The 17,867-nt window shown below is 39.5% G+C and overlaps 1 protein-coding gene across 5 annotated transcripts in view; it reads left to right on the top strand.

Moving 5' to 3' along the window:
- The window catches only part of PHF10 (PHD finger protein 10), a 76,363-nt gene that overhangs the window by 39,696 nt on the left and 18,800 nt on the right, over positions 1-17,867 (top strand). For all 5 annotated transcript variants that reach the window (XM_073628001.1, XM_073628002.1, XM_073628000.1 and 2 more), the window contains 2 exons: positions 1,368-1,527; positions 2,461-2,613. In XM_073628001.1, the coding sequence (XP_073484102.1) occupies positions 1,368-1,527; positions 2,461-2,613 (313 nt within the window). The remainder of the gene's footprint in view (positions 1-1,367; positions 1,528-2,460; positions 2,614-17,867) is intronic.

Raw genomic sequence — 17,867 nt, 5'->3', positions numbered from 1 at the left:
AGTTGGGTGCTTTTTAAAGAGCTCTTATTATGTACAAACTAAAAAAGGAACAAAGAGAAGGGTAGGACTTGACCCCAGGGATCTATCCTCTTGATGGCCTTTGCATAGTGTCAGGCAGAGTAGGGAGGTATACAATGTGAGAACTGTACTGCACTGAAATAAGACGGTCCACCTAATATGGTTTTATTGGTTCATAAATTGAGCAGTAAATGGGGGGGGGGGGGCGACATCATAATGGGGTTCCATTCCTACCCCATAAAAAAATATTACTGGTCATGCAGAGGTGTTAATTTTGTAACTTGGTGTAAGCAGTGTTAGCCGTTTATGTATCAGAATGCTCATCTGCAGCAGCAGGGTTTGTTGGTGTGTGCAAGCAGACGATACAGAAAATAACTTGCATCGCCATCCTCATACCACTGGATGGCAGAATGCCTAACAGTAAAAAGGGAAATATTTATAAATAAACACAGCAGAGGTTTATGTATGACCTGGCCCTTTGCTCACTAATCTGAGGCTATAGCTTAATTTTGTTTGCACTCGTGTTGTTCACTTTGACCTTGTTCTTTAAGATGTACCTGCCTGTAAAGTATGAGTAGTACTCAAGTTCCTTTTTTAGTTTGATAGAGGCTTTAACCCGTCCCCTCTCTATTTGGTTTCATTGCTATGTGTATGCCCGTTGTGGTTTGTATTCACTGTTTGTTCTATTAATCATTTGTTTTTAAGACCAAAATTGGGTGTAATCAAGAAATTAGCAAATGTCCCCCTGAACAGGAGCAGGGGCAAAAACTTTCAGTCAAGACAGTGTTAGAGGTGGGAATTGCCTTCTCTTTGGGGAGATTTTTACTTGCATCTCTAGGGCAAGTAGTGAAGGGAAACTTCACCAATAGGTAACCCTTAAATGTATAGCTGCTAACTGGCTATATAGTATGGCAGGAGGCGGATTTATTCATGAATAGGCATTTACAACAGTTCATACAGTTTGCTTGAAAATCCACATTTAAACTGATTACACAAAATACCCTTCCATAATACAAATCGTTAGAGAAAGTGAGGGTAGAGTCTCTTTTTTTTAATCAAGTAGGTGCGGTAAGTGGGTGTTCTGCTGCTAGCAACCTCAGCAAGGAGGTGTGTGTGTGTGTGTGTGTGTGTGTGTGTGTGTGTGTGTGTGTGTGTGTCCTTTTTGTTCTCCGTGTGATCTTGTATTTGAACTCCCTCCTGTGATAATAATATTTTTTTTATAATAATTGGTTTAAAACATTGAAACGGAATTGTGTTGATTACGGAAATATTCTAGCTTCTTTGCAGTTTTCTATAGTTGGGAGCCTAAATTGGTGTTCAGAAGACACAAAGTGTCTTTTACTTTACAGGTATTCTCCCAATGAGCTCCGGTACTTGCCATTAAACACAGCTTTGTATGAGCCTCCATTAGACCCCCTTGATCCCGAACTGTTGGCGTTTGACAGTGATGGTGATTCTGATGAGGTTGAGGAAGGACGCAGTGAGAAGAAAAAGATCAAAGGCTCTTCAGTAAGTCTGTTCTCTCTCAATATCCAAATATTGTTCATAATGGAAAAGAAAAAGGAAATTATGATAATTTTATAGTGTGAACCTCACTTAGAACTCAGAGCATTGTACAGGACATGGTAAAAGGTATTGTGGTTGATTTTAATAAAAAGGCAAATAGACTACACGTTGCTCCAGAGCTTGGTAAATGAGGTGAAAAAAAGTCTTTTTTTTTCTCCTCCATCATCCTCCATCTTCTCCATCTTCTCCTCCATCTCCGTTTACAGCTAACATTAAATTATGTTCTGCTCACTACTACTAAGATGTTTTTATATGAATATTAATAATAAACTCCACATGGTTGGAAATTACCATGTCCAGTATACCATAATTCCTAGTCGGACCCTCTGTGAACTGTACCATAGAATTGTTCTGTAATAAGTTTATGAATTTCAACCCTTTTACTTTTCAGGCAGTGCCATTACTCCACTCATTTTATAGTAGTTAAAATCCCCCATTATGATTATTTACCCAGTCTTTGCAGCCCTTTCTATATCTGTAGGGGTTGAGTCTCCACCTCCTCATTGACACTGGTTGGCCTGTAACAACAAACGCCAATAATTTAACTTTAGTATGCACACCCATATGCAGTTCCACCCATAATGCTTGCACATCAACAAGGTCCTCGTTCACACTCGCTTTAGGATCACTTCTCACATGGAGAAACACCACCACCCTTTCCCTTTTACCATGTCGCTCCAAAAGAGAGCATGTCCAGGAATATTATTAGCCCAGTCATGTGAAGAATGAAGCCAAGATTCAGCAATACTAAATAAATCTTAGTTCTCTTCATGCACCAAAGCTTTTAACTCTTATTCTGCTTCCAGTCCATATGTAACTTGGTTATAAATGACTTTGGTTTAGCTAATAGTTTTCATGTGTACTTTTCTGTTTAAGGGCAGTTCATCTGGGAACTTGTCTGATGGAGAAAATGCACAGGATACTCAGGACGATACTCTTCCCGCAAAACCAAAAGCGAAAGAAAAACCAACCCCAAAAAAGGAGAGCACCAAACGTTCTGTAGGGTCCAAATCCAGCTCTGGGTACAAGGTAGAAGACAAAAGCCCATGAGTCGGCTTCTTTAATGACCAGCCTTTTCCACCTCAAAATGCTCTTGCCTTTTCACTTTTCAATTTTGCTTTTACATTTCTTTAGTTTTTTTTTCTTTTCCTTTTATTGATCATCTTCTTTTTCCCAGTTTGAATTGACTTCTACTCCCTTGTCTTGTATAATTTAATTTTTTTTTTTTTTTGCTCCCAAACATACTTGCCCGTCTTTCATCTGATCCAATTCTGTTTTGCTTCTTTTTTTTTTCCCCCTCTTTGCTTTACTTCACTTGGGGCCTTTCAATAATCCTTTCTTTGGAGTAGCTACTGAACTCATTCTTGCTGGACTTTTCAGAACCGAGTCCAGTCCAGCTGTGAATGTATCTTGTTAATATTCCAAACTTTTTATTTTTGTGGTACTAATGTCTACTCTAACTTTCTCCCAGAAGCATAACACTGAATTGCCAGTAATCATATAAATATGAAGGTCTAGTAACAATTGTTGCTGAAAAATGTACTGGTTTACATACTGCATATGTTTGCTTTAACACAGAAGGTCATCATTATGCAGGACATCTCTTTGACTATAGTTTTCTGTGTTCAAATATGTCATGTAGGTTTTAAAACTGCTCTGTAGTCGTAGGACAAATGTTATCCTACTTTTTAGTGTGCTGAACAAATAGTTTTATACTGTGCAGCAACCAACAGGAGCCGGGGTGCCAAAGAACCTAAAAATTCATAGCTGGAATTTTGTTGATAGAAATGCAAGTCCTTTTGGCTTGTTGGAACTCCTGTTGGTTTCTCGATTGGTAAAAGCAGCACTAAGTCCTACCTTAGTTTGCCCATCAGTGTTATACAGGTTTTTGAATATGCTTTTTAAATGGCAGATAAAATAAATTAATTTTGATTGACTTCAAATTGCAAAGAATAAAAAAAAGAAAGCTAATCTAAATTAGCTAAACCATTAATCTCTTAAAATGTGTGAATTCTATTTCAACAAAGCATAGCACCCAAAAGTCTTATGACAAAGATGGGCACAGTGTTAGAGAACTTGTATCGGGGGACCTTGGTAACAGTCTCTTTTCCTGAACTTACAGCTTGGAGAGGTTTGACTGAATATACCATCAGCCCCGGTTCACACAGGGGCGGCACGACTTGCAGGTCGCCCCACCAAGGCGACCTGCACACGACTTCCACGGCGACTTGCAAAACGACTTCTGTATAGAAGTCTATGCAAGTTGCCTCAAGTTGCCCCCAAAGTAGTACAGGAACCTTTTTCTAAGTCGGAGCGACTTGCGTCGCTCCTATTAGAACGGTTCCATAGTACAGAACGGGAGGCGACTTGTCAGGCGGCTAGGTTGCCTGACAAGTTGCCCCTGTGTGAACCAGCAGTCAGGGTTGTTGCATCAATAAAACTGAAGAGATGTCTAATGTAACTTTCCCATCAGCTCATTTTGATATTTACCGCTGGGAAAATGCTTATTGTGGCGTGTCAGCAGTTCTTTTTGTTAAAGAAAGGCATCTGTACATGATTTAGGCAGACAATCCTCTTTGGTGAGCTCATTATGTTATTATGAATACTTCAAGGAACTAACATTTAGCGCGAATGCACCTTTAAAAAAAATTATAATAGCTTGCATCCAGTGATGCTTATGCTCTTCATGATGGCATGATACAAAATTTCTGAAGGGAAACATGTCTGTGTTGCATAATTCTTAGGCGGGTTTCACGTCTGTGTAATTGTGTTAATTCGTGGTAAATACACATTTTACCAAAATGCAAGGTATTGGCTCTGATGCTGTAATTTTTTTGTCGGCATACCAAAATGCACAGAAGTCTTTTGTTGTGCTGTGCTGCAAAAAAATAGCATTTCTGTTTTAAATGCCTATTGTGGTGCTTGGCAGCCCATTTAAAATGAATACGCTGTCGTAATGTAACACATTTAACGCGCATTTGATAATGCATTGCAACAGTGTGAAGCTTTAAGAATTGTAAGATGGAGAGCTGAAATACAAGAATAGGAAAACTAGTTTTTGCAACTTTTTGTATTGCCTAGGTTGCTGCTCTTAAATTTTACGTTGGCACTTTCTAGTTACTTCCGTTAGGAAAACAAGATTCTGTTCCGTTATAACCCCAGTCCAGTTTATTTCAGAGCCTGCAGTGGTCTCTTTTTTGTTAGCTTTTGATAATCTCCATGGGGTTCTTTTGATCCCTACATGTGCTAATACTAGTCTCCATTGCCTCACTCACTAGGTATGCCTAGTGTTCTCTTTAGGCACTTGTGTATGAGGCTTTTTTTTTTTTTTTTTTTTTCTTGGTAAATGATTATCTGGCTTTAGGAACAATGATAGCAGGTTCCTCCAGCAGGTGATTCCAAGAATCCAAGGTTGTGACTCCTACACGTTGCAAAACCTTAGGGGGGCCAATTTGGCTGACAAATAGGGATTGAATTAAGTTTGGTTCGAACTTGGGTTCAGGCCAAACCTAAAAGGAAGCTGTCACTCCCAACCACTCCACTCAATCAACAGCGACCAGGTAATTTTCCACAGGGATTGGGTGGGAGTCAGCCAAATCCAAGCTCATCCCTACTGACTAAGTACAGGAAATCCTTTGGTAAGTTATACTGTTGTAAGGAGCTAGTCTGTATTGTGTACCAGTTGTTTTCTTTTTGTTGTATTTATTTGACGTGCAAAATACTCACTTTATTTGTTAACTACATCATTTAAACTCAGAATTGTATTGTTTAATTTATCATAGCTGTTTACTTTCATCTTAGTTTTTTCTGGTAATAAAGAGATTGTATTGTTAGGATGTTGACATTTTTTTAGTTATAGATTTCAGACATACAGGCATTGTTCAACCATGTTTTAGATGTCTACGTTTCCTGATTTCTGGATAAACGTTAATGCTTGATAAACATTGAAAAGAGAAGTATGGGGTTGGGAAAAATGTTTTTATACTTGCCTATGTGGATGCAGGATTGCTCCAATGCTGCATCTGTCTCCCGCTGGCTCTGCACTGAGAACTGAGCAATCAAACACCACTGATCACTCAGTTCTCCCCTCCACTCTAAGCAGAGAGGAGACTGTCAGTCACTGGCTCTCTGTTCAGCCCCTCTTGCACTCACTGGAGCGTTGTGCTGTGGAGGAGGTGGGAGCGGCTGACTGTCTCCCAGCGGTTTGCTGAGCCAACTGCCAGTCCAGGCATGTGGGTGGATCCCGACATCAGCTGATAGCGGACTTTAGCCCTCCATTGGCTGAAAAAGAGTTGTTTGAGTGCAGAAGAAAATGCACTCCTGTGATCCATAGGGGAAGTACAGTATAGCCAAAATGGTTTGGCCCTACTTCTCCTTTTGGTTAAGGGTAGAGATGTGCATAGGCAACTTCTTGCGCTAACTAACTTTAATAATAGTAATCAGATCAGGTTTTCTAACCGGTCTGATCAATGTTTCTTATGAGAATTCTCAGCCATCTACAGACGCAAACAATTGATAACCCAATGTCTGTGGACACCTTAAGGTAGCAAATGTTAAGCAATTTGTCATATTTAACCTGGGCATATATGTAACAAAATTCAGCCAGGAAGTGCCAGTTCACACAGGGGTGACCTGTCAGGCGACTTAGCCGCCTGACAAGTTGCGCTCCATGCATTACAATGGAACCATTCTAATAGTAGCGACTCAAGTCACTCCGACTTAGAAAAAGTTTCCTGTACTACTTTGGGGCGACTTCAGAGCGGCTTGCATTGACTTCTATACAGAAGGCATTTTGCAAGCCATGCTGAAGTCGCACTGTACGGCGCGGCTTCAGAGTCGGACGACTTTGAAGCCATCCCTGTGTGAACCATCACTAACTGTCCAAATTTCAGTCTGTGTGTACCACTATAGCAGCAGCTTGTTAGGATGAAAAAAAATAAAGCTGGAAACCTGTAAAATAGCTAAGTACACGATTGAAATATGAAAAAATTAGCTGTTTTAACCTGCAAGTTGTGTCACTTGTCTGTCCATTCAGTCCTGAAATTTACAAAACCCAACCACAGACTTGGGACCTGATTATTCTCTGCTGAGATTAAGCAATCCAACAGGTCAACTGCCTTCTCCAGCCTGCAATTGAATAATAAAGGAGCAACAGAATACTGATGAGTCCTACACCCGATTGGCTTAGAGCACTGCCTCTTCGTCTTGCAGTCTGAGTGCTTCTGTAAAGGAGATAACAAGAGGATGATACGAAGGCAGTTTAGGTGTTTACATAAGCTGCATTTAAACATACATTATTTTGATGTTTCAAAGACTACTTAACTGCAGCATTTAATGTTTTTCTAAATCTGCCTGGAGTATTGCTTTTAAAGTATAAAGGCAGAAATAGATGGCAAGTAATAAAATGAGATATATGATGCACTCCTAACGTTTTTTTTTTGAGATAACAGTGGGCTCTGATTGTGTCTTTTTTTTTTTTTTTTTTTCTTTTACACTTTTTTTTGACAGTTTTTGTAATGAGTGTTTTATTAATATAGATATAATAAAGGTTAAGTAGTAAAACTCTAAAGGGGTTGACATGCATAAGGGTGTTTCACACTCTTTACACACAGCAATTTTATCTCCAAGTACAGAGAGGGAAAAGCATGTAAAAGAAAAATCTCCCCTCTAACAGTCCAGTTATATAAAATATGCAGCAAGTAACGTGGCTCTATAGTCGTTAGAAAATCTTTTTTTTTTTTTTTTTTTTTTTTTTTTTACCTCTAAACCCTACCCCCCCCCCCTCACAGCAGCAATCAGACTGGACAGCAAGCACTTTGAACCAGTCAGGCTCTGCTGTATGTACGGTGCGTGTTCTGTCAGTGAACAGGAGAGAGCAGATTACCTTATTCATATACTGATGAACTATTGCCAAACTGACAGTAAGGAGTGCGGTTTGGCCCAGTCTTCTTGCCCCAAGCTGACCTGCTACAGTGGAGGTTGAAGGTCTGGCTGGACTGGCTGGCAGATACCTGAATCACAAGAGTAGCTGCACAGAAATGCAGGTAAAACTGTTCCAATATGTGCATTTTTAATGTGTATTCAGCTTCTTGTCTGGTGTTCTGCTTTAACTCAGACAGCTCATTTTCAATATATTTTCTAATTTGAAATGGGGAGGTGTCATGATGGGCAGTTTATATGTCTGTCGGTTGAATAATAAATATTTTAAGGTCTGGGTTATTCTCTATCCAAATTGTATAGCTTGTTTTTACCTCCTTATGCAGACTAATCTTTTTTAGCTTGTGAGAGTAGAGCAGAGGTGGTCAACTTTCTTAAAATGGTGGGCATCAAGTGTGGCCCCCGACATCGCCAAAGGGACGCACATAACATTTAGTGAATATTCATTTTCAGTATGAGTGTCAGAGAACAGACCCAAAAGGATTTAGTCAAAGACTAATGGCATGATACAGGAAATGGTCAGAGACTACAAACATACTATAGGAGATGGCCAGAGGCTGTGGATATAATACAAGAGATGGTCAGAAACCACAGACCTGATACAAGTGATGGTCCAAGACTGAACAGTCTACAAGAGATGGTCAGTAACTGTGAACATGCTTAGAAGTTCTTGGAGACAGGATTCAGGAGACAGTCATTGACTTGTGACACGTTACGAGACTGCTAGAAATCACTACTATAACAGGGCAATAGGGAAAAAGAGATGCGTGTCTGCGGGGAACACTGAGGTGCCACAAAAGGTGGCAGGCTGCAGGTTGGGCACCAGAGGAGTAGAGGTTTAGATTATTCTTAGCTGGGTTTCACAATCCTGTGTGTTTTTTTTTTTTGCAAATAAAAAAACTGTAGATCAGCCCTGGTTAACTCTTTCTACTCCAAGAATGCCTTAGTTTGCTAGTGTCTTAGGAAGATTAACTTCTTCAGCTGTGTTTTGTGAATGACTGGCCTATTTTAGCTAGCATACTTTCTTTAACTTTAAGACATTGGTTGCAGAGTGCTTAATAGGTCCAGGGCCGCTGGCAGTGTCTCAGCACTTGCCTTGTCTCTAAAAAGGTACTTTGTAGGATTAAGTGCTGATGTCATCTTTTGGGTGGTTTGTAACCTACTCTTTGCTTCCGTCACTCTCAAGGATCCGAATCTGACTCTCTGCACTTAAAAAAAAATTGCTGTTGTAACCCATTAGAAAGTTGTTTTTTTTTTTTTTTTTTTTTTTTACACTAAGTGGTATTCCTTGTATCCATCCCCTCTGGAGTGAGTGTCTGAACTGGCAACCTTATCCTGCAATGAACCCTTTCTGGCTTTCTTTTTGTGCATAGGGACAAGGTAATGTTGAGGTCCAGGTCTTCCTTCTTGCCCAAGGTTCTTTCTTTAACTCATCCAGTACATTGTTTTTCTGTTCCTCTGTCTGGCTTACCTAAAGGAAAATAGTCTGGATGTGGTTGGGGCTGTGAGATTTTTCAGCCCTTAATTTCTGTGTCATCGTGGATTATCACCTTAAGGGTACACAAACTTTCTGTGGCACCATTTCTAAATGTCTCAGACAGGCCATCATTTAAGCTTTTTTCCTCATGTTCCAACCCCTTTCTCATCAAGGCATTCTCTACTACACATGTGTCAAACTGGTGGCCCTCCAGCTATTGCGGAGCTACAAATCCCAATGTGGCATTGTAAGACAAGCATGACTTCCACAGGCAGAGGCATGATGGGACTTGTAGTTCTGCAACAGCTGGAGGGCCGCCAGTTTGACACCCCTGCTTTACTACATCTGTGAATGCTTCTTGGGGTTTTTGGCATCAACAACTGCCACCTAGTCCTCTGTTCACATGTTCTCCAAGTACTACCAGGTGATTGTTGTGGCCTCACCTGGTGCCAGCTTCGTGCGTAAGGTCCTTAAGGCCACTTTTTTTTTTTTTTTTGAGCTGCAGGCAGTCCACAGTCCTCTCTTGTTGATCCAGTTAGAGTTTGTTTGCTGTGTTGCCCAGTCTTCAGGTGGATTGATTATGATTGTCCCGAAGGTAAAGGACTTCCTATGTGTCTCAATTGATGAAAAAAATAGGAATTTTTGTAATCTCCCCAAAATCCTTTTCTTGGAGTCCATTGAGGGACATTGGCCTTTACCCCTCTGCGTTTGTGGTCTGGCTCTCGGGACGACTTGCTGTAAAACGAAGGACCTGTTGATAGTAGGATGTTTCTTGTTTTTTTTTTCGCTAAAGTGAAATGGAACTCCTCTCCAACAAATAAGACACAATTAAAGTGTGAAGCTAACTTCTCAAATGTGGATGTCAGACACCTGTTTGTCTGAATGTTTTATTGCCCTCGGCATTGTGCTTTTGTTGACGTGGCAATATTTTAGATTGCGAGGGATTTTGGACATCACTGTGAAGTTATGTTGGGTGGCCCACACCCTCCCTGTTGATTTCAAATCAATGCCCAGCTAGTTCACAAGATGGTTATGATGTATATGGCAATTTTCAGACCCCTCTGGCCAGTTGAGGGATTTTTTATTTTTTTTTTTAAATGGACCTTGTTGGATTTTCCTAGACGATTGCTAATCTAACAGCATTGTCGATGGAATCTGCAAAGTGCATGCTCATGCACGTTCTTAGGCCGGCTATAGTTGGAGAGAATTGATTCTCCCATTAACATGGACAGTTGATAGGGAAATCCCTACCGCCAGAAGAAAACAGTGATTATTGCTAGGGCTATAACAGCCGCTTGCAATAATTGCATGTAAAATACAGCAGGCTGGTTGTACCCAAGTTGATAAATCGATCGTACAATCAGCCTGCCCATACATGGTTCTAAACTTGGGCTTTTCTGGCTGAACCAGCCAAGACTTGAACCATCTGGCGTTACAGTACAAGCATCCATGTCTGTGCCCTTTTTTTTAATTTCTGAACGTTCCTGATTATGGGTCTTGTACCCCTTGTTACTGTATATAGCATGTATCGCCGTTACAGATCATTTTTAACGTTCCACAGGGGTTATTGATATTTAAAGTATTTCACTTTTTCAAATGTACATCTGACCCTATCCACAGGTAAAATATATTAACAGTCTGTTTAGATTTTATAGCATGGCTGGCTTAGTGCTTGGCCATATATGTGTGCAGTTTTCTAGAAATTTCAGATGGCTTTTTATTGTAACGTAGTCTAACAACTATCTTATGACTATATATACTGTTGGGGGGTAGTTTGTGCTGACGTTTCAAATATTATGGCATTAAAATGCTAGTTAAGTGAATGAAATTGTTAGAAAATTGCCATGCGTTTAGGCAGTATTAGTCCAGTAGATACAGTATGACGGTGAAGCTTGGGTCCCAGTTTTGCACTTCGGGGGAGAAAAGTACCAGTCTTGCTACACAAATGGGCTAAAAGCACCTACAGATATTTGTTGAAAATCTCTTTAAGAAAGTCTTCCAAAAACATTGCTAATTGCATATTTTCTTAATCAAGTACACTTTCATTAGATTTTGTTTTCATTTTAAGATGGGAAATGCTGGGTTTTTGGTACTGTATGTGTGTAAAGCCAGGTACACACTCCGGTCGGAGCCGATGTATTAACCATACAAGGTTAGTTCAGTGATCTCCCCTGCTGAGCTTTTGTGTTCTGACAGAGGGACAGCCCCCGCCAGAACACTCTGATCAGCGCTCTCTTCCATTGGCTGAGAGCGCTGATCGGGAGTCGGACGGCTGCTGGTTTTCCGGCATGCATGTCTGACAGAAGTTGGCAAAACGACCGTCTTCTTTCGGACAGACCGACATCCGCTTTTTTTTTTTTTTTTTTTTTAACTGGTTGTTGTCTCCCGACATTAGGCCTATATGTACCCGGCTTTAGGGAGGTTTTCTCTTGCTTCCTGTTCTGATGGTATAGTGAAGGGATAATTTTGCGAGTTAGGATACAAACAGCAATAACCACATGAGGAAGGCTTAGAACTATTGTTAGCAAACAACAACCTAACGATAACCTCAAATTCTAGTCCATCCTTTCACTATCATAAACTAAAAACATTTTGGCTGTATTTCCACTTTAAAAGAAACCTGTTGCAAGAGCAACATGTAGGTTGCCATTGCTTCTCTTCTCCTAAAAGCGCTAATTGCATGGTGTCATGCTGACTCTCTTCAACCATTGCGTTTTTGATCTGGAATCCTTTGCGTCTTCAGAACAACAGACTCAGATGCACTGGGAACGTTTAGATTTGCAAGTGTAGTCAGATAAAGGAGAACTTCAAACAAGCTTAATAGTGCTGGTGAACTGGCTTGATGGACCCCCCAACAGTAGCTCAAACTACAGAAAGGAGTGTCAGACCAAATCTGATAAAAGTTGGTAAAAGAAAATCAGATAACAGCCAGTGCATTTTGGGGGCAACACCACTCTCCTTCAGGGCTCAACGCAGGATAAAACTTGGATAGACAGTGAAAACAGTGACTTCACAGATCTGGCAACTGCTGTCAAGTTTTTCCTCCATGCGGAGAGCTTCATACTGGTTCTGATATAGATCTATGAAGTCACTGTTTTGAATCTATGCAAATTATATCTGAGCCCTGATAAAGGGAGAGTGGTGTTGCCCCTGAAATTTGTTAAATGCGTTTCAGGGGTGTTTTTTACCAAAATTATCTTGGACTCATTTATCCAATTTTGGTCTGGCACTCCTGTATTTTTATAGTTTGAACCTTCGTCATTTGGCCCTCATGCCTGACTAGCATAATGAGACACTTTTAGAAACAGGTCACCAGTGGCAGCCACCATATTTCTACTATGACGGGTTTACTTTAAATGTATTCATTGCTGGTTTTGGCTTTAGGTTAGGTTTGTTATTTTTGAAATGTGTTTCACAAGATATTAAACTCAGAATTGTACAACTGTTGAATGGTTTAAATTTATTATTTTTGCATTTCATTTTTCACTTTTGAACCAGAGATCAGTATTTAAAAGACCACCTATCAGTTAGCAGAGTAAGCCAAAGGTTCTTTCTTCAGATAAATATATTCTACAGAGATGATAGATTTTTAGAAGTGTAAATACTGCTTGTTATAGGCAAATTTGTCTTGTGTAATGTATTGTTCAATTTAACCCAGCTATATTTATTTTGTAGATTTTAGACGTGAATACTTCACATTTATGTCTGTTTTATTGTATATAAGAGGTTTACCATGCTTTTATTTTTAAATAAATGGCAAAAATGTCATATAAAAGCTTCTGTCATCTTTTAAAGATTAACAGACAAAGTGTATGTTCGCTACCTACTGTAAAATGTATCGACATACCTTTTAGTGACTATGGTTTGGGGGGTGGGGGGAGGTGGTTGATTGACAGTTTTCTCTTTCAAGCACTCCCAATGGGAAGATCTTTGCATCAGTGTTTTTAGTTCTGCTCACCTATCACATGCATTGTGAAGAGTCCTTAGTTCTGAATGCTCTGTTTTACATTTTTAACATTTTTTGCAGTCTGCATAATGGGTGCAGCAGTAGGGCGGGGCTGGGAACCCTAATATGCAGAATTCTTCACTTGTGTATCTAGTATTTGGTTGAACCTACTGATATTCACCCAAATTAAAAATACCATTCATAGATGATCACTAAATGGCTAAATACAAATTCATGAAAATAAACAAATGTGAACTGTTTTTACTGCTAACATACCAGTAGATCTAATCAACTACTCTTGTGATCCAAGCATCTTTGCTAAAGCTGGCCATAGATGGATAGAATTTCAAAGTCTTATGCCCTGCACACACGATAGGATTTTCCGATGGGAAATGTGTGATAGGACCTTGTTGTCGGAAATTCTGTAGGTCGAAAATGTAGGATCCATCACACATTTTCCATAGGAATTTCCGACACACAAAGTTTGAGAGCTTGCTAAAAAATTTTCTGACAAAAAACCTGTTGTCGGAAATTCCGATCGTGTGTACACAGATCCGAAGCACAAAGTGCCACACATGCTCAGAATAAATTAAGAGTCGAAAGCTATTGGCTACTGCCTCGTTTATAGTCCCATCGTACGTGGTTTACGTCACCGCGTTCAGAACAATCAGATTTTCCGACAACTTTGTGTGACCGTGTGTATGCAAGACAAGTTTGAGTCAACATCCGTCGGAAAAAATCCATGGATGTTGTTCTCGGAATGTCCGATCAATGTCCGACCGTGTGTACAGTGCATTAGGAAAATTTATACTAAAATTCTCTGAACATTGTTCGAAACATTCAATTTGCTTTTATCATTTGCTTTTGGAATGAATGGACTTTACCAAATGACAACCACATAAACTGTTTAAAACTGTTCGTTCAAGAAAAATTTTCGATCTCATTCCTTCAAATTTTCTTATCATTGCACTTGAAAAACGAATGTTTTATTGACCCACTAATGAGTAGAAAAATCTTCTTTTCCTAAGAATTCTCATTCAAATTTTCTCCCCATCTATGGCCAGCTTAAGTAGCATAGCCAGGTTCCTGACCTCAGTCCACTTTTTAATGCAGTTAAAGCAGTATAACATGGTCAAGTACGAACACCAGCCTGCTATCTCTTTTGCACTAGTGTCTTGTAAACATGATTAGATTTTAGCACTGTAGTACATTCAAATTTGGCTCACATTGCAGTCCTCACGTAGTGGAGATGAATTAACATGCATATGGTGCATCGCTGCAACATGTGTATGAATGGACCCTAAGATGTTGATTATAGTTAAGATGTATTTTGATACAGCTGGTATAATTACTTGTCATCCATCTTTATAGCTAGTTCCCCCAACCCCACTGGAAACCAGTCTAAGAAAGGTATTGCCAACTCTAGCTAGTTAAGTCCTTTTCCCCATTGTTGGCATCCTGACATGTTTCAAGCATTAGGAACTGGTGGTGCAAGTGATCTGGTTTGTTTAAGGGGTGAGGAGGAAGCACAGTCACCAATGGGGTGAGGAGGCTGGAGACTACGTACCCAGGGATGTGAAGAGCTTTGGGATCGAAGTACTAGTTTCACCTTCTGACTTTGTGGTGTGTCAGGAGATCACAAGAGTGGCCCAATAAACTAACTTGCAGATATTTAAAGGTAAAACAGTTTGCTTATGAGCAACTGAGTTCTGTATTTAGCGCTTTGGCTAAAGTTCCACTGTTTGTTTCTCATTCTCTCAGCCCACATTTTTAGTCTTGAGCTTCAGCTTTGCCTCTTTACTGTACTGTATATGCATATGAACTCTGCTGCTTAATCAACTACGCTCAGTGCCATAGGTCGTGGTCACTGGGCCAGAAGTGATGAGGAATTCAACATTTTAAAGTTGTCATCAGCACAAGCGGGGAAATCTTCCACTAGGTGAGTGGTTTGATGTGAGTGCATGTGCATTATTACAGTGGCCACAGACTCCTTAGAGGCAGAAAATGTGGCCAGGATAGGGCAGAAACAGTCAGGTTAGGCCTATATAGCTGCCACCTTTTTGAATGAGAAGGTGGCTTTTGGAAGAATTTTGCTTTTCATCTTTTTGCCTACTGTGAAACCATGTAGTTAAAGAATACCAGAAGAAAAACCCTGGGGTTCACCTGTAGTAATAAAATTCAACACCTTTATAAACTGATCATTTTTATTGTCAACAATGAAAACTGTTCTTAACCGATAAAACATTGCCTATGTTGGTCTAATGGTATAATTGCTCACTGAACATATTTTCTTGTTTTTTATACTGTATTGGTACATTTATCTATATGGTTACCAAAGCATTTAATACATGCGTCACTTTCTTGACTTACAGGAGAGAGCGATTTAAAGCACACTTTCGCATTCATACTGAAGCATTTAGTTGCCCAAGTCTCTTGCTCAAAGAATAGAGACTGGATTGTTCCACGTACAGTTGAGCAGTACAAGTATAACTTAAAACAAAACACTGACTTGTCATTTGTAAATAATACAGTATAGAACCCCTTTTACAACTCAACATTTTTTTCAAAATAGAATTGAGGGTCAATTCGCACCAGGTTTGGTGGGACTGTGTTGGGTGGGTATTCCAGCGCAGGCTCAAATGTACCTCCACTGCAAAACAAGGCAAAATGACTTGTCTTCAGTGCAGACCCCCAAACGGGGGAACATTTCTGTTGCTCTACAGCATCTGATTTTAAGGTTATACCATGAGGCCGATAACCTCCCCATAAAGACATATATATTTTATTCGCAAATAAGCAATAATAAATAAATATATATATATATATATATATATATATATATATATATATATATATATATATATATATATATATTCCTGTACAATGGTCACAATTTTGGGATAGCACACCTCAGGGAAACAATAAGCAACCAATTTTATGTCTTAAGATAAATGACAGGGTGTCCTTCCCAAAAAGCTGCCGATGCTTTCACATCTTAAAATAATTGATAAATGGATATTGGTTTTGTGGAGTTTTCCTAGCCTGAAATGAACGTTCTATATATGATTTTTATTTAGGGGTCCGATACATATTATTTAAAAATATTTGTGAATAAAATACCTTTTTAATGGGAAATGTATCGGCCTCATGGTGGTACCTTTTTTTTTTTTTTTAAAGAATAATTGACAAAAGACACTCACATGAGTACAGACCCATGGGCTGCGCACCCCATAAAGATGCATAAAAATGAAAAGAGAACCCCCTAAAGGGGCTTTAAGGCAGCCAATAAAAAACAAAATAGATGGTCAAAACGTAATTTTATTAGTATAAAAAAGGTAATGTAAAACGAGTAAATAGATTCTGACCTATAGAGTCAGAACATGAACTGGATTACAATATTAAATAAGCGAAAATAGAATAAAACACACAGCGGACAGTGCCCGTTGTTGAGAACAATGTGCAATACAATGTATTATTGACCACAAGATCATAGATATTTGAAATCTGACGCGTTTCGACCCTATTTGGGTCTTCAGAGGATGATTGTTAACTGTGGGAATATAAGCATGTATCAAACCAATATAAAGCTCAGCAATGACAGGCTTACATATGTAACACAGCATATCTATCAAAATTGTATAGTTACCAATCACAAGGTTTCCGATAGTTCAGAGTGTTCATGACGAAAACGGGTATAGTCACTCCTGTGTCTTCTGTCTCCCCAATAACCGGTCAACTCCTCAAGAAGCAGCTCTTTCGTTTTCTTCATCTTTTCTTCCAGCCTTGGCTGGTCTCCTTCACTTTGTACATCGTTTTTCTTGCACTGGTGCATGGCTAGTACTAACATCTCTAACATTGTTACTTTATGCCTCTGTAGGGGACACAGGGGATCCTGTGTTTGACTGTTTCACCATGTCAACCTCTCACTTATCTCACTTTTCTTTTTCACTTTTCTGCTTTCACCCTCCATATTCAGTCTTTCCTCCCCCATTTCCTCCCCCCCTATTCCTTTTCCCCCCACTTCTCTTTTTTTCTTTTTTCCCCCTTCCCCTCCCTTTTCGTTTCTCTTTCTATTTTTGCTATACCTCTGCTCCCCTGCATGCCTTTGCATCCACATTCCAATATCAACAAATTGTTCTGAACTAAGGGAACCATCATCTATTTAGGAAAATTATTTATTTCCTGCCTTTAATTTAATTTTAGCATCACCGTCACTCCATCCTGGGTGCAGTGTATGCCTCTCGCCGTTCGCCTTCCTACTCTTCCTCCCCCACGTGTGTCTGGGGGGGGTAATATATGCGTGATCCCTCGCAAGGCATGGTTGGTCTACCATCTGCTTCTTGAGGAGCTGACCGGTTATTGGGGAGACAGAAGACACAGGAATGACTATACCCGTTTTCGTCATGAACACTCTGAACTATTGGTAACTATACAATTTTGATAGATATGCTGTGTTACATATGTAAGCCTGTCATTGCTGAGCTTTATATTTGGTTTGATACATGCTTATATTCCCACAGTTAACAATCATCCTCTGAAGACCCAAATAGGGTCGAAACGCGTCAGTTTCAAATATCTATGATCTTGTGGTCAATAATACATTGTATTGCACATTGTTCTCAACAACGGGCACTGTCCGCTGTGTGTTTTATTCTATTTTCGCTTATTTAATATTGTAATCCAGTTCATGTCCTGACTCTATAGGTCAGAATCTATTTACTCGTTTTACATTACCTTTTTTATACTAATAAAATTACGTTTTGACCATCTATTTTGTTTTTTATTGGCTGCCTTAAAGCCCTGTTAGGGGATTCTCTTTTCAATTTTTTTTTTAAATCTAATTTTGTAGAGCAACAGAAATGTTCCTCTATTCAGGGTTGGTTTAGAAATTATAGATGTGGTACAATGGGTGTCTTTTAGGTT

This window comes from Aquarana catesbeiana, linkage group LG04 (genome assembly GCF_042186555.1).
Source record: "Aquarana catesbeiana isolate 2022-GZ linkage group LG04, ASM4218655v1, whole genome shotgun sequence".
NCBI classification, from domain to species: domain Eukaryota; kingdom Metazoa; phylum Chordata; class Amphibia; order Anura; family Ranidae; genus Aquarana; species Aquarana catesbeiana.
Note: the sequence above shows the minus strand (reverse complement) of the source record. Positions and strands in the feature narration are given on the sequence as shown.